The 27687-nt window shown below is 35.0% G+C and overlaps 1 protein-coding gene across 2 annotated transcripts; it reads right to left on the bottom strand.

The window, feature by feature from the left end:
* Positions 1 to 577: 577 nt before the first annotated feature.
* Positions 578 to 18397, bottom strand: LOC118268509 (opsin Rh3). 2 transcript variants are annotated; one of them, XM_035583034.2, is made up of 3 exons: positions 17850 to 18397; positions 3367 to 3497; positions 578 to 2610 (listed from the first exon to the last, which is right to left on the bottom strand). In XM_035583034.2, exons 1-3 carry the CDS (start codon positions 18356 to 18358, stop codon positions 1580 to 1582), a joined length of 1671 nt encoding a protein of 556 aa, XP_035438927.2. In that variant the 5' UTR covers positions 18359 to 18397; the 3' UTR covers positions 578 to 1579. The 2 variants fall into 2 exon arrangements, with proteins under 2 accessions (XP_035438927.2, XP_035438926.2); XM_035583033.2 differs by lacking the exon at positions 17850 to 18397 and adding an exon at positions 16230 to 16931.
* Between the last annotated feature and the right edge of the window lie 9290 nt (positions 18398 to 27687).

The following is a 27687-nucleotide window of genomic DNA, read 5'->3' as shown; positions in this document are numbered from 1 at the left end:
CATGTCTTTTAATCCCTGAAATGTCCCAAGAAATAAATTGAGTGATATTGCATATTATGTGTTGTTTTCAAGGTATCACCTTAAGGTTATATCTGTTAAGTGACTAACTGATTAACTGATTTGACTCAGCGATTTAGAATAGGTTTAGCCTTCGATATTAAATCTTGTGGTTTTTGGCTGTTTTTCCTCAACTACCAGAGCAAACGTTCCTCAGATTCAGCACTAACAAGACGCTAATGTTGGGTTGGCCCAGGTACACCCTATCCCATTTCTTTGGTGTGGTCATATCTATCTCTAAGCCTACCGTATAGGGGTCCGTTCTCCCCACTGGGTCCAAGATTAAGCATACGACCTTTCTTTCGGTCATGAGAACTTAATTTATTGTTACTTTAAGCAAAATTATTATCATTATACCTATTTATAGTCAGTGGGTACTAAATAACATAAGTATGGGTATTAGGTGTTTTATAATAATACCTTGGACTGCATGGCTGACGGGACCTACAAATAGGCAAATCCGCCTGAAGGGAAGTATTCGATGATAACAAGAAAATATTAATGCAATAAAATTATAAGCCAGGTCGTAATCTTTTATTTCATAACATTCATCGTAGATAATTAAAATATAATTTCAAATCTCTATACTAGTGTCTACAGGAAGGTACACCAAGTAGGATTCGGTAGATCTGATAGTATCTACATAATAACATTAACAATATTCTTAACAACTAACAAAATAATATACACCTGTAATTGCCTACTAGAGAATGGAGTTGAAATTACATTTAAATACATTATATCTTTACTTACAATACAAGTCGAAGGTAAAATAGATAATTATGGAAAACGACTAATCTCAGCACCTGACACTATTAAATAATAAAAGAGACGTTATGGATAAATTAATCTACTTTATGAATTTATTTATAGCGACAAATATTAATTCTTTGTAATACTGAAATTGCAATATTTCCTGAAAATTAAGAGAAATAATAGAATCTGGTGAATTGAAACGTCCCCCTCTTTTGTATTTGTATTTAAAGTCGGTTGATAAAATTGTTATCTGTTGACCGATTTTGTAACATAATATCTTTTGAAAGTACCAACATTAAATAGATATCTTACATAGGGTAGACAAATTTTTCTCCTATCTAAAAAGGTGAATGGGTAGCATATCCAATGTGTATGATTATGAACTGCTAATGTCTGCTAAAAAGCTCGTGGTTAACAATAGCATGGAAATAGAAGTGCTACTAAATTATAATAGTGTCTCTGTCTACTTCTCTTGTTCTTGTCAACTAATTCTCGTCTCATTGTCTACTCCAAGCGTGCACCCCCACACAACATGTCTAATTTTCAGATATCAGGTGAAGTAGTAATCAAATACGAATTTTCTAGCCTAAATCAAAGTGGTCCGAAACAAATGCAGTGTATTTTTATTCAGAAAGGGCTTTGTATGCGTTTAGAGTGAACACCCTGTTCTTCCATTCCAACAGCCATCCTACCTTCCCATGAGTTTAATTTTGCATGAAATATACATACATAAATTTTTAATGAAATAAACTCATTGAAACGGTTACTAGTCTTCCTGGTCACTAGTTTGCGATAAATTGGTGCGTGTAGAACGTCGATGGAAACTTTTCTTTTTCGAGAATTGTGGCTTAGTGTACCAGGAAGGTGGACTTACGACGCTATCTTCTAAACTTTTTATACTCATACTGGTTTGGGAGTCCTGTCTCTCAGCCACTTTCGATGATATTGTCTTAACTTTTAATTCACGCTTCTCGTCGACCCGGTATGGGATATCTTTCATTTCAACTATTTCCACATCTGTGTCACTCAAATCTTTACTTGGTCGGTGTACTCTGGTGGTATCAGTGGAATACCCTATCGTTTTCATCGTTCCACCCATTCGCTTTGATTTATCCCTGAATAGCAATTTCTTGAATTCTTTACGGAATTTTGGGTGAGTTATAATATAAATAAATGGATTAATGCATGCGGCAGTTTTGCAGAACAATGCGGGAATCATTGAAGTTATTGGAGTCAAAACGTCCTTTTTACCGGAAATGCCCAATAGAGCGACAATGGCATATGGTGTCCACGATATGAAAAATAGAGCTATAACTGCCATAACTAGAAAGGCTAATTTTATTTCAGCTTTTCGTTTGGTGCGCTCTTTCACATGTCTCGTGGATAACCGTTGATCTTGGTTGCCATAAGACATACTTGTATTGAAAACAACGACTCGAAATATACTGATGTAGCAAAACGTGATGGTGCAGAATGGCGCAAGCCACGCAGCACAGAAGAACACGAAGATGAAGCATCGAGGCGAAAAGTCTTCAGTGAGATAGTCAAAACTACAACTCGTCAAGTAGCCTTCTGGAACGTAGCGTCCATAGCCGATGTCTAGAGCTGGGATTATTGCAAAGACGCATGCATATAACCAAGCACCTATTGCTAGTAAACGAGCTCGTATTGCTGTCAGAGCACGTAGTGGTTCCAAAGGTCGGACGACTGCCCAGTAGCGATCCAGTGCAATTGCCGACAGCGTGGCAATGGACGTGGTGCCAGTCAAACCGCCCACGAAGCCGTAAATCACGCATCCTGTAACAAAAATATTTTATTAAGATACGCACACTGCCCTAACCACAAGGCTTTCTTCCGGAATCTTTCTATCCGTTTAAACAGACTGTTAAAAAATTACCAATATAAATCAAGGGCTTTCACCCCTATTGCTTCGGCTCGTTTGTTGGAGAGTCAACGCATCGCCGGAGGTGATAATAAAGTTGAAAATGACAAAGCTATTGAAGTAGGTACTTCTATTGGATTTCTTGGTATTGGTATCAAATATCATATAAGTCATATGACAATAATTTAGGCAGGTGCGAAATACATTTCTTTCATATTGGACCGTCACGTGTGAAATTCTTTTGTTGTATTAGGTAATATAGGTCATTGTAAGTACCTATCTACCTAAGTATGTATATTACTATTTCTTTCATGAAATCATCAAATTGTTTGAACACAATAAAAGAGTAACGAATCAGTGAGCCTTACAAATTTTCGCCTTTATAATGGTAGAAGAATTAACGCTAGATACCAATCTACAGTTTAATTTAACCCTTTATTACAAATAGTTTTGACTTGTTGAGTTGTTGTTCGATTTCACAGATGAGATATTCTGTAATTTCATTACTTAAGGCGTGTTCAAGAGAAGATATAAATAACTATTAATGAAAATAGACTGATTTGATTGGCTACAATTTTTTTGTTACAGTAAAAAAATATGTGAGTAGTTTGAGTACTTAAAACGAGTAATTTTATTTAGAAAGTTCGTTAAGGTTTGTTTAAGCTACGTACCAGTTTTTCCAAGTGCAGGTCCGAGATTAAACGAATTAAAAATAAAGACTGGCGTTTTTGCGAGCATCAGAAAGTCGCTGAGCGCCAGGTTGGCCACGAGGATGTTCCCCGGAGTACGCAGCGTGCGGCATCTGAAACGCATTAATCATACCACTTTGATCTTTGTCCACAACTAGTACATTAGAAGTTAATTAAAATAGAAACGTGCTCCAATTTCGAACACCCGCTGTGTAAAATACTCCATTCGTGGTTATTCGTTACTGCCATAGTAGGTAAACAGTCTTCATAGTCATATTTTAAATTTTTATTACGTACACATATTATCACTATAAGACATAGCCTGGGTGAATTACTTATTTATTTTGATATTAGACTTATAAAAACACAAAGTTCATTTACTACAAAATGTCTTTCTTTTAGGTAAAAATTTTGTTTTCTAAAAGCGAGAATAAACTGAGAATTTCGTTGACTACTGTAGGCACGCAGCTCCTAAACAACAATAGTTTCAGTGTATCTCTCGGGGATCGAACCGTGTGACTTTCATTAAGTTCACGGCAAAAGATGCAAAAGCTTTCACGGCCTTTCAACAAAATTGAATTTGGTCAACTTAAATGTCGATTGACTAGCGCTTTGTCCACAGTTTCGTTCGTCAATTTTACCTTTTTACTTGTCTATGGAAATTCCTTTTTTCGTTGTCCATAATACTTAGGTAAGTAGTTAATATGTTCTTATATATAAGTGTTAATTTAATTCAAAACTTCAATATATATTAACCGCCATCTGAAGTATAAAAACATCAAGTTCTCATCTTATCAAAAAGTAAGAAAAAAACGTATCAAACATAAAACAAAAACTTCTGACACCTTAAATTTTCCGAGCTGCTGAAATATCTAGTTGTTATCAGAAATTGAAATAATAATGATTTCAATAAAATAATTTTACATCGCGTTCATTGTTGTCAAAATTGTGTAGGCAGATAACATTTTGAAGTCTCCTCATTTTGGGGTGTTTCTGTTTCCTGGCAGGTGAAAGATTGCGTAGTGCCTGCGTACTTTGATACAAATATTGATTTACTCGGGAACGACAATTAAGAACCTTTCCTCTCGCTGTTATCTCACGGTCTATTTAGACTCTGACTGTGTCTTGAAGAGGGTCTCGGGAGCGCTCCGAACGTAAGAAAATCCCAATAAAGGCTTTAAGTCTCTTACGTCTTGAATGGCTTAGATCACACTTCGGGAAAGTTTTTCCAATGAATGTAGCGAACAAATACGTTTGTTGTTTTTTCTTAATTGTTCTAGTTAGAGCATCTAGTAACTTAGATCATTAGATGTCAGTTCCACGTATTGAACAAGTGAAGTAGCTACTTACGGTTATCTCACATTTATTGTTTTAATTAGAAAGATTAAGTAGACACAAGGTGGTTATTATAACTGTTCAGATTCTTTAAAACTTTAATTAAATTGTAAAACAAACAAATAGGAAATTGCATATATTTACGTAGCACTATAAAATTTTACTAAAATCCGTAAATTATTCCACACATTGTATATTTGCAAAGTCCTTCAAGGTTCACAAAGTTTAGCGCATCGCTGCGACGCGACGCGACGCACGTTTCCTATTCTCTTGCGGTAAGCGCCAAAGATTTATAACCTGTACCACAAACCTGGATTAATAAAATTAATGAATATACGAGCAGATAGGTACACCCATTTATTTCAAACTAGCGCAATAGTGACGCGTTCTGGTGTTACTCGGGTGCCTGGTTTTTTACATTATTTCAATCAAATTTTGCTCCGCTGTTCCGTAAAAATAAATAAAATCGTAGGTATAGGTATTTTAAATGCGTATATATTGTACAGTCTATTAACGAATATAAAAAAAGGAATTAACCAATTTGGTGTAGCCATTCGTGAGTTATACTTATGCGGATATTTTGGAGATCCATTTTTATTTATAAAAGACCGTGCTGCTATATTGTGACAGTTGGCAAAGAGTCTATGTTGTCGTTTGCCCACAACTATACAGGAAATTACAGATTATATCTATTTTCCGCAATCAAAACCTAATAACGTTTCCGTGAGTAGGTGACGGCCAAAATGTCTAAAAATAAAGTACGGAAAATTGATTTTCCCGAAGGGTTATAGGTACGTATAGGGATATTTACAGTAGTAGCTGATTTTGCTTATATTCACTTTTGCAGTGTAGGTACTTAGATAATCATTGTTAATATTTTATTTCAGATGAAAGTCTTAATGTCTCTGAAATAGCAAAATCCTTTTCCTATAGTGTCGATTCGAACACAAAACCTCACACTTCGTATAGGCACGCATTAACCAGCTCCACACTAGGAAGAGAGAAAGTAATATAAAACTTTTCCCTATCCTGCAATGTCGTGTGACGGAACTTAATTGAGGGGAGTGCATATATTTTTTATTCTATGTAACACAATAAAAGCGCGGGAACGGTCGCTTAATTGAATTTTATCTGTGGTCTCTCGTTACTGGCCAGTGATACAGTTACGCTAATTAAATTAGTAAGGCACTTAGATCTAAGCTTAATTGGCAAATATCTAGGATTAGTTAATTATAAAAATGTTATTTCATGATAAAATTAGAGGGTACGAGTAATGTCAGGTAGGCTTAGAAGGGACTTAGGGGACATGTTGGGTCAGTATTTAAGCACACGTGTTGCTTGTGTAGGCTTCATTATTTATGGTAGTGGTTACCTAGATACATTGATTTGAACAGTAGCTCCTTGCGTTCTGCTAGATATTGGAGCAAAAGTTCATAATTTGGTCTAATTATTAAAATACACAGAATAAAATAGCGGGGCACTATTAAAAGGAATACTTACCCGCCTACATACATACTCGTAAAATGAATGAGAATAAAGCTCTTAGTTTATTACATTTAGTTACTGAATTAATGGCTAATACCTACAGTTGGTGTTGATGGTTTTACAATTTCCTAGACTAGATTTTAACAAACATTGGCACTTAACCGGGTCATAAAATTTTTAATGTGGAAAAATATTTTTTTATTACCTAAGTATATATATATTTTAATAAACGTTGCCACATATTAGGATTTTCTCCTGTATCGTGGGTGCGTAATCATACACACGATATCCAGACCCGAAACAACAATTAGTGGATCACACAAAAAGTTGCTAAGTCCGGGAAATTAATCAGATCCACACCACCGCACCAACACTGCAGTCATCATATTATACAACAATTTATCAAAACTGACCTGAGAATCTTGTTATGAAAATTAATACTAAGTTTAATACACATAATAATGTAGTATGAAGATTAGTCTAGACTAGCAAAGTAGGTATCTAGGTAAGATACACAAGAGAAAGCTAAGGATACCCTATATTCCTACCATGGCCATATCTTTGACATTATGCGCGTATAAATTATACGAAATTGCTGGCCGGACTATGAATGAATGACACGTAGCTTAAATTAGGCACGTCCCGTTAAATAATTATTTCACTTCTGTGAAGACGTCTGGAGCTTAGCCATTAGGTACAAAGATTTCATGTAATAGGTGCTATGATAAAAGATATTAGTGATGTAAAGTACGTTAATGAACTTTTAAAGATTTATTTTTATAAGAGGATCTAACTAGAATAACATACTTCGCTGGCCGGTCAACCAAATTACAATAAAATAATACAGGTACAAAAGAAAATATGCGTATCTAAATCCACAAATTCATATAAAATTCTCGGCTCAGCTAAATCAAATTATGGTCACCAAATACAGACAGATGTTGTCAAGTGTCACGATTTCGGTATAAAGGATGTCGTTACAAAATTACGCTTGCGTAAAGCTGAAATACAAGGTGATCTTGTGTTGCTGGCGACAGCTTAATTTCAGAGCCCCTAGGGTAACCGTATAATAGGGCAAGTGACCCGGTTGTGGCCATCGACCCCTTTGTGGCCACTTGGGCCTTCAAATATTTATAACTAAGGCATGGACAAATAAATTGCTCTGTGATGTACAGTATTTAAAATATTGAATATTGGAGACACTGATACCGTTGGCAGCTTTGATGTGTCAAACTTCACTTCGATGCAATAAGTCATTATTTTTAGTTGAGGGTGAAATTGTTAAGATCTTAACAAAAAGGCTAAGGCGAGCGGGTGAGGATTTGGTTTTTATTTTTTTAATCTTTGCTTATTGTTTGGATGTTTATGTTAATACTACATGAAGAATATATTGTCTAAGTGGAACTAAAGTTATTTTGTCGCCATATGTTTCTGAAGTGGGATTATTAGAAGGTGGCCACTAATGGAGACAAAATTATGAATTTCTCCATCTTTGGCCACACGGCTGGCCAAAACTTTTGTACATAAACGCCCCACTTCTAGTCATTTATCGTAATTTATTATTATTTTTCCTTGGCTTTACATATCAACAAATACATATTTTTCATTTTCAGAGATGCAATAAATTGCCTTCACACAAAGGGAGGTCAGTTTACTTTGCAGCTTTTACCAACGTCATATAAATGTTGATCTCTTTATTTGTAAGTTAAATTCAAGTGAAGTAATAATATTTCATATTTTCCAGACTAAATGAAAACCATTGTTTCTAAAATGTCAAATTTAATTAATAAATTTTGATTACTTTTATTGTATTTATTGATGGCCAGAACTGGCACACGACCGTGGCCAGAAATGGCACGAATCTGGCCAAAAATGGCACAAACTCCCTTTTTTTTTCTTTTTTATACAGTTATTTTTCTATTGGACGTTCTTTAAAAAAGGGTTTTCTTAGGCAAGATTAATACATGTTAAATGACTTTTTACAAGAAATATGTTCGTGATAACAAAAACTATAAGTTAAGAAAGCCTCAAAGTCGACAAAATTCTTAAAGTGGCCACAACCGGGTCACTTACGATAAATGTAAGACATGACAAGAGAAATTTCCCGTTGAGAAAAAACAACAGAATGACACGTGTGCCATGTTTGTACATTGTATGTTTTCGTTGTGTTGAGCAGATTGTCAGGTTTGCATAGGAAAAACGGGTGACAAGGTCTTGGTGGAAAATTAGATTAGTAACGCTTTGCCTGCGAGTTCGTTCGAGGGAATTATCGCTCCCGCGGGAATTCTGAAAATCGTACCGACATTTCTAATGTTCATTTGTGGAACTCATTTGTGGAACAAATTTATTTTTTTTAGCAAAATGTGTCTCGGCTTTGAATCATCAATTTTCTACCGGAGAATCTTTTAAAAGTAGCACGAAATTCAGACATAATCATGTTACGTAATGAAGGGAAACGAAATATGCGAGGCTATAGTTTAAATCCATTGAGGGAGCAGATGATGGGATCGAACATTTGTGCACAGCTGAATTTTATCTAAGTTTAGTAAAGGCACGGGCTCAGGGTTCAGGAGTCGACACCTATTTGATATTCAGATGACCTTTCGGCTTTATTAGCGGGGTTCCTCGCTTTATCGTGGAAATGCACGAAATGAGAGCTTTACGACACTCCCGGATTAGAAGATCAAAAAAATGGTTAAATGGCGTTTCGCGGCTCTCGCGGATTATCCCTTACTATTCATACACGAGGCCGTGGCGCGGGTGACTGTTGGAGACTTAACTGTCGGTTTGTGTGCACTTGGCTTACACCAATAAATTAATTACATCATATTGATATATTCCGTGAAAAGACCATGTTTGTTGTAAATTGGTTATACAATAACTCATTTATATTTTTTCTCTCATTGAACATGAGTGTCACACTATTGTCTTAATTATTATGGCAATAATTCTAAATATGTAATTGCTAAAACAGATAAGCAAAAAGAGACCTTGTTGCTTTACGGCATTCAAGTGAAATTCAACCTTAAAGTACTGAAGCAATTTTATGGTCGAGTTTACAGCAACATTTCGTAGGACAATAGAAAGAGCTACAGACAGAACGACTTTTATCAGAGGATTTGTCGTCTATCTTTTAATTTCTCTGTTAAGACTCTGTGGATGAAGGGGAGGACTGGAGGGCTGGAGGGCTATTCTCAGTCGGGGTTTAAAGGCTCAAACCATTATCCGGCTGAACAAAGGTTGTAGATAATTATTAATTAATACAGTCAGCGATTCACTAGAGTCTAGAGGATCTTAAAAGTAACTGTTTGTTATTTATTTCTGATGAAGTAATTCTCGTTTGATCCTGAAAAAGGATAAGTGCGGAGTATTTATAAATAGCGCACGTGTATGAACCAGGAAGCTGAAGTGTATTTAAGGATCGTAGGCGGCGCTCTGTGGTTTCTGCTTGTCCCATGGGTCACAGAGTCAAAGGCTTATGTATGTACTCATAAATGTCTGTTTAGTGATTGTGTTATTGTTATATAGCTTTTCAGGAGACTGGCCAGCAACAGGTTTGGGTGCTCGGGTTATCGCCGAACACAGTTTTTTCTGTGTCAGTTGAATAAATACAGTTTTAAAATTGGAACTATTATTTAATTAACTTAATTAAAAGGTAAAATTGATGGTTGCAATTTTAACATTGAACGAGGACCTACTTAGCCTAAATTGAAATTAGATGCTACTGATGATTTCAAAATCATAAAAATGTAATTACGTGAATTGAAGAATTAAAATTTTTCGTAATTTAACGATTTTAACTCAGAATAAAACTAAACACTAGTTTAGTCTCCTACTAAGGAGAGAGGTAGATGAACTGTATCACTTTTGTCATTCAATAGAGGGATAAAGGTTATAATATTTCGAAATAAAATAATATAAACTTCCATCTTGATTTCGCAACGGACCCGATGTTGCGACTTTCGCTCCATTTTTCAATTTAAGTAATTCAAAGATACTGTCTAAAACTTGATCGATGCCACTCTGGACCTTCATATTTCATTGTCAACTGAAACGTGGACGTTTCCAAACATTTATATTACTTATTTCTTAAACTAAAAAGACAGTAACCCAGTTACGTGGCGTTCTGTAGATATATGTGTTGGGTCCGAGATTAATGATAAGATTGTTACTGTACAGGTTTACTTACACTTCTCAAATAAAAATACTAATAAAAAACTCCGTATTCAGAAGAACAGCAGAGAGTTTAAATATAAAAAAAGAAAATATTTTGACATTTCTAGTCCGACAAAATAATTTATTGTTATCATCGCAATCATCACGTTTATTACCAATGGGCGAAGGGCGAAACAAAATTAAAGAGAAAACAAATTACGTTTAATTTTACCTTAAAATCTGATCTTTCAATAGTCATTCAGGGCGGAGGCAAATCCAATAAATCAACGATTATGAAATCTGCCCCGCCGTGTTAGAGTTCTAATTAATGAATAACTTTGTTTACATAAATCAAAATATAGGTAGATAGACATAGAATCTTAAGTTACACTCCAAAGTTACTAGCCATTACACAAGAAACAGACAGAGTTATACTAAAACTAGGTAGTCCAATGAATACAGTCAGCCGTAGGTGTCCCGGCTAACTTTTTACGAGTTCGGTCGGTGTCGTGAAACTTCTTGGGACATATTAATTAAATATTGATTAAGACACCAACGTTCAAAGTTGTCCTCTCAATTTATATTCACACAACCAGTTACGTGGCTACCCTTACTTAGCCGCTGTTAATAGTTGTGTCACAAATATATTGTTGATCAAACGACTACCCACATACTTACCCATTTAATTCGATACTTGGACCTTTATTTTACACTATACTGAACCCTTCGCACTTCATTTGTGTTATAAAATTACAGTGTTTTGTTCGAAAGGTGTAACGTCAATTTTGTTTGTAAAATGTTTTTTGTAACTAGCCTTACTAGATGGAATTTGCTGCGTAAGTAAAGGATAAATTAACTCATAAATCTTGTTGGATAAAATGTTGATGATTATACTTCTAAATCTATATTTAAATTGTAGCGAAGCGAAGTAATGTCAAATTTCGGAATGGATTTTCAGTAGAGTCATAAATAAAAAAATGTTAAATTAATTATTATATTATCGGCGTACTCACATAACTGTTTGACGTAGAACTAGACTAGTTTCAAGCCATCCTACAGGGTTATAACTGTTACGTGAGTGAGCCGATAACACAATAATTAATTTAGTATGTCTCACGAATCATACATTTATAACATTGAGTACTAAACTGACGTTAATGATGTTTAAAGAACAAACGAGGTTAGTATAATAGTGTGAGTAGATACCGACGGTAATTAATTCAGTCTATTAATCACAACAAAGTTCTCAGTGCACAGCGCTAGGTCTTCAGTAGCCTGGAGCTTAACTTCTTCCAATAACCACTTCTTAAGTACAATGGATCAGAACTTTAGATTATACTCCAAATTGTTTTCGTTAAAGATTGTTTACTCAAATTTAATTATCTACTACTTTACAACGGTAGGTACTTAGATAAGCTTTATTAGTGACCTTTACAAAATTTCAATAAACTACAGGTATTTGTTTTGTCTACCTGTAGACAATTGACAGTTTATAGTTTCATTTATTTTTAGATAATGGATAATATCATTAAATAAGTAAATGTTGTTTGTAAAATATAGTAAAAGTAATATTCATTTCTGAAAAACAGTGTTGTAGATCATTTTAATAGAGGATAAAGAGGAACGAAGGAAATTGCTGCAACCGAGTAATGGAAAAAAAGTTCGAGTGTGGGGAAATGGAATTAAAGGTAGACATTGCTACACCGGCAAAATTGGATGGTATGGTTTGTATTACGTACAAAGCGACTTGTGTTGATACGTGTTAAACAATTTTTAGATCTGAACAAGTGTCGTAAAACTTCTGAACATTGAATATGTAAATATTTATTTTTACGCATACGTAAGATATCATGTCGACGGTGTAATTATTAATAAGGTCAGTTATTTCAAACGTGTATATTTTCCTTTGAGTTTGTTTTAAGAACGTACAAGAGACTTTCATCAATATGTTGTATCTACAGAATTATTTAATCAAAAATATTGGGCAATATGGCTCCACTTTTGTTTAAGGTAGGTCGACTTGATCACGATACAATTTTTAAGAGAGGTTTTATGAAAAACGCTGCGATATTAAAAAATCGCCTAAGCGTAACGGCAGTCGGTCGTCGGGTACAGAAGTCATTGTATGTACAAGTACATTGTGCCTGGGGAATGTAGCCGAATATGGATGTCAATTCATTGTCTACAGCTATTATGTAAGTAATCCATTTCCTCCAGTTTTCACCGGCCCGTTTTGTGCGTAATAAAGGAGTCTTATCTACTACATAAAGGGAGAAAGGAACATAGGTCACCCATTCGAGTTTATTGAAAAGGAAAGACAAGGGAAAATGACTGCCAGATAGAATTTTTAATATTGATAAGTCGGTTTTCAATTACTTCTCGAAATCATATCTTTTCCATGACAGATGGAATTGTGGTAGATCAGTGTTGTTTTTGACAAACCAACGGAGTATAATTAATCAAAGTTAGAGGTTTGGAAATTAATATTAAATGAATCATCTGAATTTCAACAAGTTTGTTAGCTATAAAGATGTTACGGTCCACTGAAAAATGTCGGTATTTTAAACTAATAACTGTTTTATATGACACTAATTAGTGGTGAGACAGGACAGTTTGTTTGACTAACGATATGTTTTATGTGTATAATTTATAAGTTGTTAATTATAAAGATTAAACGTAAGTAATTTCAATAAATTTAAAAGATGAAAGCTTTTATCTCGTACTTCAAACCTACGCGTACGGTACAAAGGACTGGCCTAACGTGAAGTAATTGCGATAAAACCCGTATACTCGAATCGTGTACGTATACGTACGTAAAGACTACAGAGGTTTAGTGCTCGCTCGAATAAAGTAGTTCAGTACCTATATGTATGTGGGACTACATGTATCTTTCCAGAATAAATCATTGTTTCAGTACTGAAATAATGTTTTTTTTTCTGTCTGTGTGATTTCTTTTATCAATTCCTGCGCTATACATAGACACATCTCACCAAGAGTCCGAATGTCAATAGATTAAAAAAAAATGTTTTCTTGGGAATCGAAGCCCACGTTGGGCACCAGCCGATTGACCAGCATCTCAAATGAGATGCGACTTTCTAGGTATAAGTCTATTTATATAATAAATATAATTTATCATAATATTATTCATTAATTTAATTTAACTATTCTTAGTATCTAACTGAAACATTTTAGCTTAATACATGCATAATTTTAGCTTAATAATAAATAATTCATAGATTTAAATTAGACTCTATTATATTATGTCTAGCTAATTTGGTTTCTTGAGAAAGCCGAAGAAATTATTATATTCAATTTGTATACCTTTTCTATCTAAGGTTTTTTAGATTCGCCTGAAGGTTGAGAAAATACTAGAAAGTAAAATATTTTTTATAAGAATATAATATAAAATAAGTACAAATAAAATTCCATTCGGATAGGTAATTGTATTTTAGGTAGGCACATAAGTTTATTACCTTAATTGGTTTTACGTTCAAATTCTAGCCGCAATTTACATTTACATCTCTTCAAGTAGGGAATTGTATTATTTTTTGTAACTTCTTTAATATTTCTTTATTACGACGTAGACATTCAATTATATAAGAGAAAATAAGTAAGGCATTTACACTGCCTCCTGGGTATACGGTCTTAATGTTTTTATTTATTAAGTATTAATAACATCACAACATAATTCCTGCATATTTCCTCAAAGCTTATTCAGGTAGGTAAATAAACAAAATAAATCCATTTCCCATCAATTTTATTAAACGGGAATCGAGTGTAAACATTCGTATATATTCGTACCTACATATTATATTGTAAACACGTGCATACGGTACATGAACCAATTTTTTTCCTATCAGATATCCGATACAGTATTATTGCTCCATTTATTTTCTTTAACGGTGTCTTGTAGATAGCTTCGCTAAAAGGATACGTGTCACATTTATCTGATTCCACCTGTTGTTTGGTTTTTAAACCGTCATCAGAATACTGAGAAGAACATAAACACTAACTAATTGTTTAAGACAAAATATAACTAGTCTCTATCTGACCCTGGAATCGAGCCTAAATACAAGATTACTTTTACAAGAAAGTTCATGAAATTCTTGGTTGTCAACCATTTTGTCTCGTGTCTGTCCGGTAGACATGAGGAAACGTGAATAGTTTAAAACATTAAACTTTCATTGGCGGTACCAGGCAAACATAAATTATAAACAACTTATGAGTAGTATAACACCGTGTTACATGTCAACAACTCGTACTTTGGGCCGGGGTGGATATAACGGCCTTCCTCGACAAAGGCCTGAGTCCCAGCTGTGGGAACATTATGGCCTGATTATTCTGTCGGAATATATATTTGTTACGAAATTATGCCCATTCTCCATGATGCGGAAATTATACTTGTAATCGAATTGCTCGTATTTTACTACCACCTGAGAAGGGATATATTACGCACTATATATACGCATTGAATTTTTAATTAAGTAGTTTTTAATTATTATTTAGATATCTGAAAAATTGTGGGTATGCAATCTAAATCTGTTAAGTCATAGGCATAATGCTATGATTAATAGGCAATAAATAGCATAAACGATAGAAAGTATTTCCATACTACATCAGTCAAAATCTATTTGAGTAATTGTATCGAGTCATTCAAAATTAATGCAGTCATCAATTATAATCAAAACTTGTCAGAAGATATAAGCACTATTTGTATCGAGGCCAAAATTATGATACAAACTGAGATTAAAACAATATTAGTATCTGGAAAGTGTCTCGATAATATCTGGCAAAATATAATCTCGGCTTACGTGTGCGTAATTACTTATTAATCCTATTTGCAGCAGAGGTCGTTTAATTATCATCTTTGAGCCCAAATGATGCCCAAAATAACTTTCTTATAAAGTAAGCACTTCTCATACAATTAAGTGAGTGAGGTTCAGCAGTTATTTGTAGGAACTCTTGGTTCGTTTGGCAAATAAAATCAATGTTTATTTGCCAACTTTAGCTGGTGTCATTTAAGAATTGGGTCACTGGATCACATGTGAATTGGCGATTGTTATGGTGGAGTAATTTTGACTTATAAAAATTATGCAAATTGTTTTTGTGATTTAGTTGAAGTGTGCACGCAATATCTTATAATAATAATAGAGAAAAAAAATCTAACTAAACAAATCTTCGGTTAGACACGTTACCTTTTCATGTTTACATCCTGGCGGACTGCCAGGGTTGCTTGACCTTTCCGCAAGTTGATTGATTCTCATTAGTATGTATACGAGCAGTAGTTGTCCATTTTATGATGATTTGCTTGCACAAACCAAGACCTGCCCTTCGACCCTCCGATAAAACTGATTTGGTTTGTGAATAATCCAACCATCCAATTCAGTCGCAGGGAATTTTGTAAGCAGATGTTTTATGACACTCTGTGGAAAAGCTTATTGGCATGGAACCGTTGGCTTGTCAAACATAAGTACGTGTGTCATTGAGTTATCATTAGAATTTACATATTTCCGTACGACACGTGAGATATATCGCATTAGTTGATGTCGAAATAGATGCATGTCGTTATGCATTCCAGACTTCCGCAATTTGAGTAGTTTATTTATATTTATTAGAGTATCTGTGTGGTAAAAACGGAGTAGAATATTATTTGTGACCAACCCTACTAGCAAATGTCGTAAGAATCAACTAAGGGATTCCTACAGATTTGACAAAGCAAACAGGCAGCACCGCACTCTGAACCTCTCAAACTGGAAACTCTAGCCCGCCAAGTGTGGGGATAATGGAAAAACTCATTATATGAAAGTGTAGCAGTAGTCTATCTGTCGATGACGACCATGGAAGACCATAATATTAGAGTATCTACTAACCTTACATACATAAGAAGTACAAGAATATTGCCGAAAGCTCCGGTGCCCGCCAAAAATATATATGTGATGCCAAATGTGTACTGTATACGTGTATCAGGGGGAGGGAACTGCAGCCAGTGACTGTTGATCTGCTGCAGGTAGTCGTCGGTAAACAAACCGAACGCGTGCCATCTCTGCACGGGCCATCTCTTCACAAACTTTTTTAACAAATCCGCTTTATTATCGGACACACTCGATGCCGTTGTCTTTACAATATCTACACTACTATGATAAGAAGTCAAATCGTTCATTCCAAAATCCGCGAACTTCAATTTCTTGTGATCGTTTTTAAATTCATTTTGAAAGTTGTCAGAACTTCTTCTCCGCCTCTTCCACTGTTTTAAATCATCCAAACAACGCCACAGGAAGTCGTTATGACACTTGAACGGTTTCAATGTCACTATTTTTGCGATTTTACAATATATGCACTTATTTTTGTCACTTTGCAACTGAACCGTGTACGTTTTGTCCACTCGTGTTGTGTCCACATTCATACAATACACTATATTCGAAGCCGCGACCAGAGCTATAATTAATATATTCAACATAGTATTTACGTTTACACGAAGAAGTCGCCGTGTGTCTATGAATTAATAGGACACAACCGTTCCCGATGGTTTCCGAGACAAAATGTAGCCGGTGCGTCGCCGACGAGCGAAACGTGTCTTGTTATGGATGCGGTATTATTCCTCTCAGCTGACAATTTGCTGAACAATCTTAAAGTGGAATTATTTTGAGAACAGAATATTTTTAATATTGAAAACGTCACCAGTCGAGTATATTTAGACGATCGACACAGTATAAGAAACAATTTTATGATACTTGAATTGGGTGCCCGCTTTATTTATTACTTCGTGTTGAACTCCGAGTTTTAGCGTAAACTAGTAGACTTGGTAGTTTTATCGGACCATAAATGTTTTAATAGGAGCTCAGTCTTACGTGAACTTTATTGTTCTACAAGCAGGTAGTATCAGCAGGAATGAAAAGTTACACTTAATTTTCCAATATGGATTATGATGGATAAATACCTAACGACTAGTTATCTAAACTTTAAGATACGATGATAAGTTGATAAGATGTAATAACTGAATATCTTTTTGTAAATATATCGGCAAATTAATTGTGTTTAATTAATAAATGTAACATTTTATTTACGAGGAGGATCTGCTGGTGAATTGAGAAAATATAGCGGTAGGCGGATTAAAATATTAGGCTATTTACCTTCCCTCCAAAAATCTTTTATTTTCCTTAAGGAAGGTTGAGACGATTTGTCATATTGTCAGTGAACATTGTCAAGGAGTCATACGAAGTATAACAAAATAATAAACAAAGAATAGTACATATTTTCACTAGCACGTCGCCGCCCGCCCCTTGTAACAAGGGACGGTCTTATTACCATACATCGGACACGTATGCAAACTGTTCGAAACTACTTACAATTCCGAAACAGAAAAATCCAATAACAGTTTGCCCGCTCCTATAATTGGACTCATTCATGACCTCGTATGCGCAATCACGTCCATTTTACTTCGATTATTGCTACCGATAAATGTAGATATTAGATAATAATCTTTAGCTTACCTGAGATACATAAGTAAAACGATGATATTGCCCCAGCAGCCAATTGTAGAGAACATAACATAGAACCCGCCTAAAAACTTTTGTAACGATTCACTAGGAGGTGGAAATTGTAGCCAGTGTTCGTTGATCAAATCCAGATAGTCGTCAGAGAAAAATCCGTACTGTGTCCATAAAGATACGGGCCAATTTTGCTTGAAATTTGCAAGTAATTTCGCGTGCTTGTTCACAGTCGAAGTGTTGGCTGAATCGGTAAGGTTCCTCTGTTCGGACTCGCTCGCTATTCTATATGCAGTTTCGACGGCTGATTGGTTTGTGGATCGCTTTTTTCTATCTAATTGCATTTGTTGAACTTTTGTTTTGATTTCATAATTCCATAACTCCCGAACTTTCTCTATGTAACTTTTTTCAATTTCGTTTTCTATTTGAATTAGATCGGGCTGTTGGTTCGTTAGTTCACTGTAGCATATAATAACAATGGAAATAAAAGCCACCAATAAACTTAGTTTCATTGTAGCGAGTTAGATCGCGACGTGTCGTTCGTATGGAACCTTGCGATGTTTTACAAGGAGCAATCAGGTGTATTTGCGTCGTAGTCGCCGGCCTGAAGTCACTGGATGCTTAGCCGCTACTCCCGAGGGACCGATGTAAATTTATGCTTAAGTGGATTAAAGTGGCTTGCTTTTAGTAAAATCTGTATAGAATTGCCGGTTAATAAAGACGTTATTACGTTGATCGACGGGCCACTTGATTCGCTGTCGTCGAGCGCTTTACTCGGAACGGATACGTTATATTAAATACGATACAATAGTTTTGGTTCTGTCGAGAAATACGAATATTAGTAATATGTAATATTATGTATATTGGATATGTCTAAGTTGTTTACTACAAGGTTTTCCTAGAATAGCTGGTAATTGGATCGGGTACATTAGGAATTATATCGTCGTAATAATTATTTTCATATAACTACATTATAAATTTAAAAACTACAGCGATTTATGCTTCATAGTGAAAATATAGATTTGATTTATTAATGCTAAAGTACGAAACGAAATAAAATAAATTGCTTCACAGTTTTTTCTCTGTCAGCGATTTTCAGGCGATATTTTATTAATCTCCGTTTAATAGGAGGCGGTTTTATTGCCACGCGATACAAAACCAGACTCAATAGGTACTTACTTAAAACCAATAAATTATTTATTAATTCATTTTATAACGACCGACTGCCTCCTCGGTGAAGTGGCTGTAATCATGACTACCGAACAAGAGGCCCTGATTCCCAGATCAGAAAAGTATTATATCGTATTTAAAAATTTCAGTAGTACTTATATGGAGAAGTCTTGTCCTTTATTACACGTGGAAGATAAGTTACGAGTTTTACCTACGTTACCAGTAATGTTACTATATGACATAAGTGGTGAAAACTGGGCTTATATTGAACTTCATTGAATAAGTACATTCTATATCTCTTATTGCATTATATTGGAATAAAAGGTGTAGTGTTGCATGTAATGTATGAATATAATGTATGTCTACTTCATTACTTTTTTTTTTTTTTTTTTTTTTGCCCCACACTAGGATTTTCTCCTGTGTCGTGGGTGCGTTTACAAACATACAAGTTCACATACACATGACACCCAGACCCGAAACAACAATTTGTGGATCACACAAAGAGTTGCTCCGTGCGGGAATCGAACCCGCTACCCGTTGCGCGGCAGCCAGTTGCCCAGCCACCACACCAACCGTGCAGTCAAAAGAGGTACTTGGAGGTATTGAGACTGTTAAGTAGAACTCTTTGTTTACTACTCCACTAAGTTTTTGTGGTATAAAAACACATATTCGCATTTGTTAAGACAAACAAATAAGTCCAAGCGATTTACACAACATATTATTGTATGTTCAGTATATTTTTATAGTGTAGCAACAGAGAGACGTGCCTAAGAACTATCTTCAGAGATAATACACACATATACTAATTTACCGTTAATTACCAGTAATATTTGTCACATCCCTGACCCGAGTTCCTCAATGTTTACAATAGCCTTTGACCCACTTCGTGATGAATTCAGCTTCAATCTCTGTTTACCCAGCTTGGTAAGCCAGGGTGAAATTAATTCCGCCGGCTATTTTTCAACCGCTTCTTTTTACTCATTTTCGCTTATGGATTATTCGCTTCTTTAACGGTGTTTCCTGCGAAATGATTGAGCTGCATAACATTGTATTGAGTATTCGGTGAAGATAATAGTGAGTAATTAGGATTATATTACTAATGACTTGGAATATGCCGAAAATCACACTCGATTGACTGCCGAACAATGATTGGGATCGGAAAAGTGATATTGAGTATTTTATTTCTAGTTCTTCAGATATTTTTTCGTAATAACACGTAGCTGTGTCCTTGTATCAATCAGTTGTGGTTAAACGAGATCAACGAGGTAAAACATTGAAGTAGATAAATATTTCACAAATTCGGGGCTGAATTTTTTAAGATTATCTTATACATAGATAGAAATAAACGTACTCGACATGTGTAGGGAATTCTATTTTCCTGTTTACTCTTCTATCAGGGGATAAACAACTCGACGGTAAACAGAGCCATATTTCTATATAAATCAGAAAACAAACGAATAAAATCAACATCCACTGCCTCGTTGGTCACGTAGTTGTAAGCGCGACTGCCGAGCAAGAGGTCTCGGCTTCGATTTTGGCGTCGGTTAAGTGAAGTATTATTTATCTATTGGCTTTTCTATGTTTAGCAATATCCAATCATTCCTTATCACATGGAATCCATAACATAGTAGGTAAAAATTAGGTTTCATATTGAAAATGGAAACCTCTGCCTATCCTTCTGGGAATATAAAGGACATTAAGTACCTAATGTTGTGTAAAATCAACATGGGTGTGCGCGAAATAAAATGGCGACGCTTGTGTCAAATGTTAATAATTAATTCAACTGATTGAATCGATAGCTCTGATTACTAGGTCATTAATTATGTAATTACTGAAATTAAACCGAGCCAAAACATGACATAAACAAACATTACGGGTGTATTTTCACGAGAGTTCAAGTAGGGGGGTACTTAAAATTATTTATTTAGTTGTCTTTGTTCGGATAGTGATACCATTTTGTATTTAGTGATTCTACAATCAGTCTAGTTATTTAGTCTGTAGGTAAGAAAATAAAGATTGATTCAGTACAGACAAATTAGTTACGTTATACTGAAATGTATGTTAATGAAGCTATATCTTTTATAATATTGACGTGCGGTGGCTGAGGAACTGGCAGCCGCGCAACGGGTTCAATTCCCGCAATTTTTTGTGTGATCCACAAATTGTTGTTTTATAGGTCTGGGTGTTATATGCATGTGAACTTGTATGTTTGTAAATGCACCTACGACACAGGAGAAAATCCTAGGGTCGACTCAGTAGCCCACAACTGATTAACGTTTCTGTTTTCTAACACCAAATAACTTGGTTACCCGTATATCATAAAAAAAAATATTTTCACCTAATAAATCTTTTTACTGTTTTGAGGATCACACGCCAATACCTCAGCACTTAGCTTTTATAACCGCAACATTAATGAATACCTTCTGTTTATATATCTTCATTTCTGTTTATATACTTATTATTTTATACACCGGATCAATATAATGCTGTATTGGTTCAATATTCTTGATGAAGAGGACTCAATTTACTCGTCTTTCAACTCAAAAGTTGTTAACTATTCGAATCTCAGGTATTAAAACATCTTTTGATCCTAGTTGAAGGAACTTTGCAGACATCAGACGGTAAAGTTGAAGATTTCGTTACGGCTTCAATTTCAAAGCTCAATAATTTTACAGAATTCATAAAACGATTCACTATGATATTGATATCTTGATAAAATTATTGGAATTATTCATCGTCTTTCTCTTTTGTTTTGCATTAGATTGGATGAAGCCGACCACGCACTTTTAATGGTTCAAACTTGCCATAAGGTAGCCGTCCACAGGCCCGCATTGTACGCATCGCACGCAACGAATTTTAGTTTGTCTTGTATAGAAATTCATACAACTGCGTCCATTGATACGCATCATACGGACCGCATCATCAGCAATGCCTACTTGCAATGCGTACTGATGACGTCACACGGAATGCGTACGATGCGGGCCTGTGGACGCTTACCTTTAACCACTCATACCGCTGTAATTCCGTTGACAACTCACTTGTTACTCTGATGTTACGGGTATCTATGTACCGTACCGCACTAGTTACTTAATGTCAGGTGATCCATATATGCTCGTTTGCCCCGAACGAGTAAAAATATACATTTTGCAAGAATAAGAATGAATAATAAATATAATAATCATTCATGTCTGGTAACTAGCAATAGCCTTGACACGGAGTCAACAAAGTCTTACAAAAAACAGACCTTAATTTTCATTGATTATCGCAATGATCCAAATCTACTCCAATCTAAAATTAACTTTTACAATTGGCTACCACTTAATCCTATTACGCCAATATTCCCAATTTGTAGGAGCTTAATTAGCGCATCGCTAATCTTGTGATTAATTTATTGTGCAGTTCCAAACCAAATTACTACCGTTCACGGTGGCGGTAGCGTTACTGTATACAAATAAGTTTAGTTAGTTTATGTACATACATATATTAGTTACATCTTTATTATTAATCGCGTATCAAACTCCGCTATGGTAAGCTTTGTTTTTCCAAGACTTTAAAATTGTTATAATAAAAGAATATCATTGACTGCCTCGTTGGTCGAGTGGTCGCAAGTGCGATTGCCGGGCAAGGGGTCTCGGGTTCGATTCCCGGGTCGGGCAAAGTATTACTTGGCTTTTTTTTTTCGTAAAAAAATCTTAGTAGTAGCACAGAGTCTGGAATTGTGCCCAGTATATGGCAATAGGCTTATCCCCTATTACATGGGACTTATATCACAAATGGTGAAAAGTGGGTGAACATTGTATAGCGTGCCGTAATGTGTACCTCTACCTACCGCTTCGGGGATTAAATGCGTGACGTTGTATAAAAGAATATCTACAAAATATTTTGTTTATAACGCATAGATATTGATTTGGTACTTTCTTTTTTTTCTGACTTATTTATTGGAGATCTCTAATACAATTTTATACAATCTAAACATATGTGTATATACTTCTAAATATCTTCAAATACGATACACGAATATAAAATGTTACCAAATAGTACAGAAATTGAACCCCTAACTGCATTCGCCATTATCTAACTTAATATTATGCAAACATTCCGAAAGTGAATGCACTTGGCATTGAATGGCGGCGCGCAGCGTTGCTTGCAGGATGTTGGGAGTTTACCCATAATAAATAGCTATATACTCGTAAGATAGTTTGTTTATATGCACAGTCTATACCACTTATGTTTCAAATATTTAAAAATTCTCAGACTGACGTTGTTTATTATTGAGTTCTGCGTAATCTATTTTTTATAAGAAAATTAAAAGATTTTCTAATTTGAAAGAATGAGTCGTTTTTAAACTGTGTACTTATAAATTTTTATGTAATTAATTTCAACTACATATTCAAATCATTCCTCGTTTTCATTACCAGTCAGAAAAACTAGCATTTCAGTTTCGAGTTTCTAATGACGAGCACGTTAATATTTCCATAACGAACCCGATTCCCAGTAAGACTACTCGACTAATTGGCTACGGCACACGTGGCGGTACGAAAGTAATCCGAAATTACCGATTTTTTAAACCATGGAAAGCTTTTTTAGATCCCAGTAGCGAAAAAAGTGGAACGGAAATTAGTTTAAAGATTTTGCAGCCTTTTTACATCAGGTTAACTCCTGCCTGAGGGCTTACACCGCGGCATCCACGATCGAAGTCATATTCCACCGATTCGATTAGGGTTGTTGAACATTTTTCGAGGCTAAATAATAGTCTAGCTGGCCTAGCTGGCACAAGTTTGGATAGACACATGATTTTACCGTAAACTATCCGAGTTAGGCCAATTTCGTGTCAGCCGCTTATTATAGTGAGATTTAATTTGATCGCCAAAACGTGGTAGTGATATGAATTTAGTTTAAGGCTATTAAACGCTGTTGTATGCTGAATCTTCAGCCTTGGTGAGGTTACGATATTCTATTGTTTATTATTCAAGTAGAATGTGCACTGAATAGAAGTTGTCCCATTATTCATCTCTAGTCACCTTCTCTTCAAACGACACGAACAAGAACCGATTTGTCGCACTTTATGGTCGCATACGGCAATAAAGGGTGTAATAGCGCATAAGGAGTCAGGTTCATTGTATACAAGTGGCGTCACTCAAGCAGAGGCAATTTCTGGAAACGCTAGTAGTTGTCATTTACGACGTTCGTAACAAACAGTAGTTCCCTTGGTATGATTTTAGTATTCAGTTCGGAGCTCGAACTTGCCTGTAGTGTTTGCACAGGGAAAACAGTTCGTGACTTTTGACAGTGTTACATTTTAGCGGAATTTATTCCGAGTATTTTCACATTTATATACTCGTATGTTCGGATGTATTTACTTACCGAGCTTATTTGTATTTCATATTCTGTGTACTAAAATGCTCAGTTAAATTACTGACGTGATTTCTTAGCTGTAGAACAAATTCCAAGAAAATTGCCAATTAGATAAAATCAACATGTCTATATTCCATTACAACTTTGCCATAGAGTGTAAAATATCGTAATGTTCCAAGTCAGATACTGAATTTTAACTTACAATATTACCACAAATAAATAAATGTGAAGTTCTGAACTGCTATCTAAATAATCAATCTAAGATGTGAAGATAGAATTGAAAGTCGCCAACGCAAAGGCTTGCAAAAGGTCAAAGCACGGAAATTACAAATGAAAATGCATTGGAAACTCGAGGAAATACCGAGAACCTATTAAATGAAGCTCCAAGGTAGACAGATAACGGAAACTTCGTACAAACTATTTGTTTAAGTTTCGTAACTATGAACTCGATATTGAAAAGTTATTTTCCTACTTCTTTGGAATCTAATTTAACGGCTTTTGTGATGGGAAGAACAATTTAAAATGCATCAACGTGAATGTAAAATACGTTTTACGAGGCCTGCATTTCGTGCAGTAATGTTGAAATACTTGGTCGGTTTTATTACGAATATTACTGTGTAGACACAGCTACAGTACACGGGCTTGCGGCGGCTAACGTTCACTGAAAGTATTATTATGAGTATAACGTAGAAGTGGGGAACATGTGTTCAACTGACATTTATAGGACTACGTAATTAATGGTACCGTTTAGCTCGATGACTGAAACAAAAAGTTATTGTTGTCCTCGCTTTACATTGAATAAATTCTGACATGAAAATTGTATTAGAGTATTCTTGTTCGTTTGAAGAGTAATTTGTTACTCCAGAATCCAGAATGTTGTTCGATTTAAAAACTGTTTAGTTTGAGGTCTTGTTTGACCTCAGGCTAAGTATTTGGAACTTTTTATTTAAAAATCAATTATCGAATTTGGATTAGGTAGATTGTTTAATAAGAACCTGTTAAATGGAACTACAGAATAAGAAAATTGGCGGATTATATCGGAAAAGGTTAAATAATAACATTTTCTACTCACAAAACTGTTCGTTTTTAACCTTTTATCGCCAATTTAGATCATATAGAGTATTAGTGCACCTTAGGTATAGCAAGATATAAAAATGTTTTAGTTTGTAATAAAACATCTAAGTGCTCCAGTTCCGTTTTCTCATTCAAATGTCATCTTAATATGTGCAGAAAATTTATTTTCACGTCCTATATGAAATAGTTCACGAAAATAACTCACAGTTACCTTTTATTATAAAAACATATACATATGTGTTGTATACCTTAGATATATGTAATATAAAAACTGCCCAACTTTGTGTCTGTTTACATTTGCAGGTAATTCTCACGTTGTGAGATTTTTTATTGAGTTTATGTGAGAAATGTAGCAAAAAAATCCGGCCCAACTTTTTACTTGGGTTGCTATCTACTAAGTAAAAAGTTGGCGAAAGAATGTTTTGTTAATTTAGAAGCTCCTTTTTTATTTGGAATTTGGTATGATGTTATTAAATTACTGGGAGGTTCAGCTCGTACTAGTTTATAGAATTTCACTCTTAGTAACACTGGCCTCTGGCTAGAAAATCTCTGCCTATATTAAAATATGAACATTTTTAACGTAGATATTACATTATATTTATGCTTTTTATCTAGCTTTTTTTTATTCGGTTGTTGATAATTTGAGTTGTGCTTGTGTATGCTTACAGAAGTGCTCGGAGACGCTGGATGCAGGTCACTTCCAACCAGTCTAGCTGGAAGTCATTGGAGAAGGCCTATGTTCAGTAGTGCACGTCTTATGGCTGATATGATGAGGCTTGTTTTTATCACGACCTAAAAGTAGATTACCATTATACAGTTAAAATGCATAAAATAAAATTAAGAAATAAAAGCTATGTAGGAAGAAAAAGAAAATGTCACAAGCAATATTTTAAACAATAATGCGAACACTTTGATCTTAACTTTTATTTCGTAAATTCGAAAGTACTGTTTCCATCAACAAGCGGTTGTCCGTACTTGGAATTTCCTATTGTTGGCTCCTACTCCTTTAGGAAGCGAGTACAATAAAACTCCGTGATTGTATTGAATCCATACAGTGACAAAAATAAAAGTTGTTTTATATTTAGGCACAAAGAGTTGTACGCGGTATTAAATCCGCGCACCCCGGCGCGATGCCCCGGGGAGCCCACCAAGTTGCTTCCATAATCTTTATAATATTTCTATTACTTTGCAGCGCCGTCGGAAATTGGGGAATTCTTGCGAACATAAAACTGGGTATTTCTTTTTAAATTAGGTTGACTTAATGATTTCCATGGTGTTTATATGGAAGATTAAGTTAGAGGATGGGAAAAGTTTTGTTCTCAAAATGTGACGTGCTTCCGTGTTTTACATAATTGCCGAAATTGTTTGTTTTATGTAAGACAAGCGTTCATGTGATTGTGTGGGTATGTATGTATTGTGGTTTAAATAGAACAATCTACTATTCTATTTGTTTCAGTTTTTGATGCATGAAAATAACTTTATAACGCTTTGATGGGCAAACCGCGAGAAATTTGTTTGATATTTGGGGTGAAGTTCCGTATGTAGAGTTTCTATAGATATGGGGAAAGCGTTAGTCTTTTAGATCCATTATTATTTCGATTATATGGAAATAAAAAATGTTTCTCATAAGTTTTTGAACTTACACACTAATATTATAAATGTGCAAATTTGTTTGTTTGGATGTTTTTCCGCTAAAACTATTATACGGATTTTTATAAAATTCGGTATACAGATAGAGTATGAGCTGACTTGGGTGATAGGATACGTTTTATCCCACGGGAACGCGGCCACCAAGCTGCTGGCAGAAGCTAGCAATACATAAGTAATAACGTTTGCATTCAACGTACGTTCCTGTTCAATTTAATAACCTGACCGACCCGGTGATCAATCTTAGGTCATACTAATAGGAAGATATCTTTAATCGGTTACTGGGGGCACCGGTAAATTTCTTGATGAGCGGTGTCCGGTACACCGAGGTATATTTAGAACAAGAGCATTAAATGCAGTACTTACTTGATGGACATGCAATTTTATTTTACAGTTGGTTTAAAAAAAGTACAATAAACCCTTTAACGTAAATTACATTGGCCTCTTGAGGTATAACATCGAATGATAAAAGGTCAAATACAAATGTGGATTAAAAGATATAATAAATTGATCCAACAATTAAGTGTTTGCAGAGGGCCGATACGGGCCGGTAACAAAGTTTTGTTCTCGCTTCTCTGACAAGAAAAACAAAAAA

This window comes from Spodoptera frugiperda, chromosome 29 (genome assembly GCF_023101765.2).
Source record: "Spodoptera frugiperda isolate SF20-4 chromosome 29, AGI-APGP_CSIRO_Sfru_2.0, whole genome shotgun sequence".
NCBI classification, from domain to species: domain Eukaryota; kingdom Metazoa; phylum Arthropoda; class Insecta; order Lepidoptera; family Noctuidae; genus Spodoptera; species Spodoptera frugiperda.
This window is presented reverse-complemented; position numbering and strand designations above follow the sequence as displayed.

Excerpts from the sequence above, each read along its gene's own strand:
- LOC118268509 (XM_035583033.2), bottom strand. The coding sequence starts at position 16,816 with ATGTTGAATATATTAATTATAGCTCTGGTCGCGGCTTCGAATATAGTG. Across the intron at positions 3,498-16,229 it reads GTACTTCTTATGTATGTAAG|ATGCCGCACGCTGCGTACTC; the intron begins GTTAGTAGATAC and ends AATGCGTTTCAG. Across the intron at positions 2,611-3,366 it reads ACCTGCACTTGGAAAAACTG|GATGCGTGATTTACGGCTTC; the intron begins GTACGTAGCTTA and ends TTTTTGTTACAG.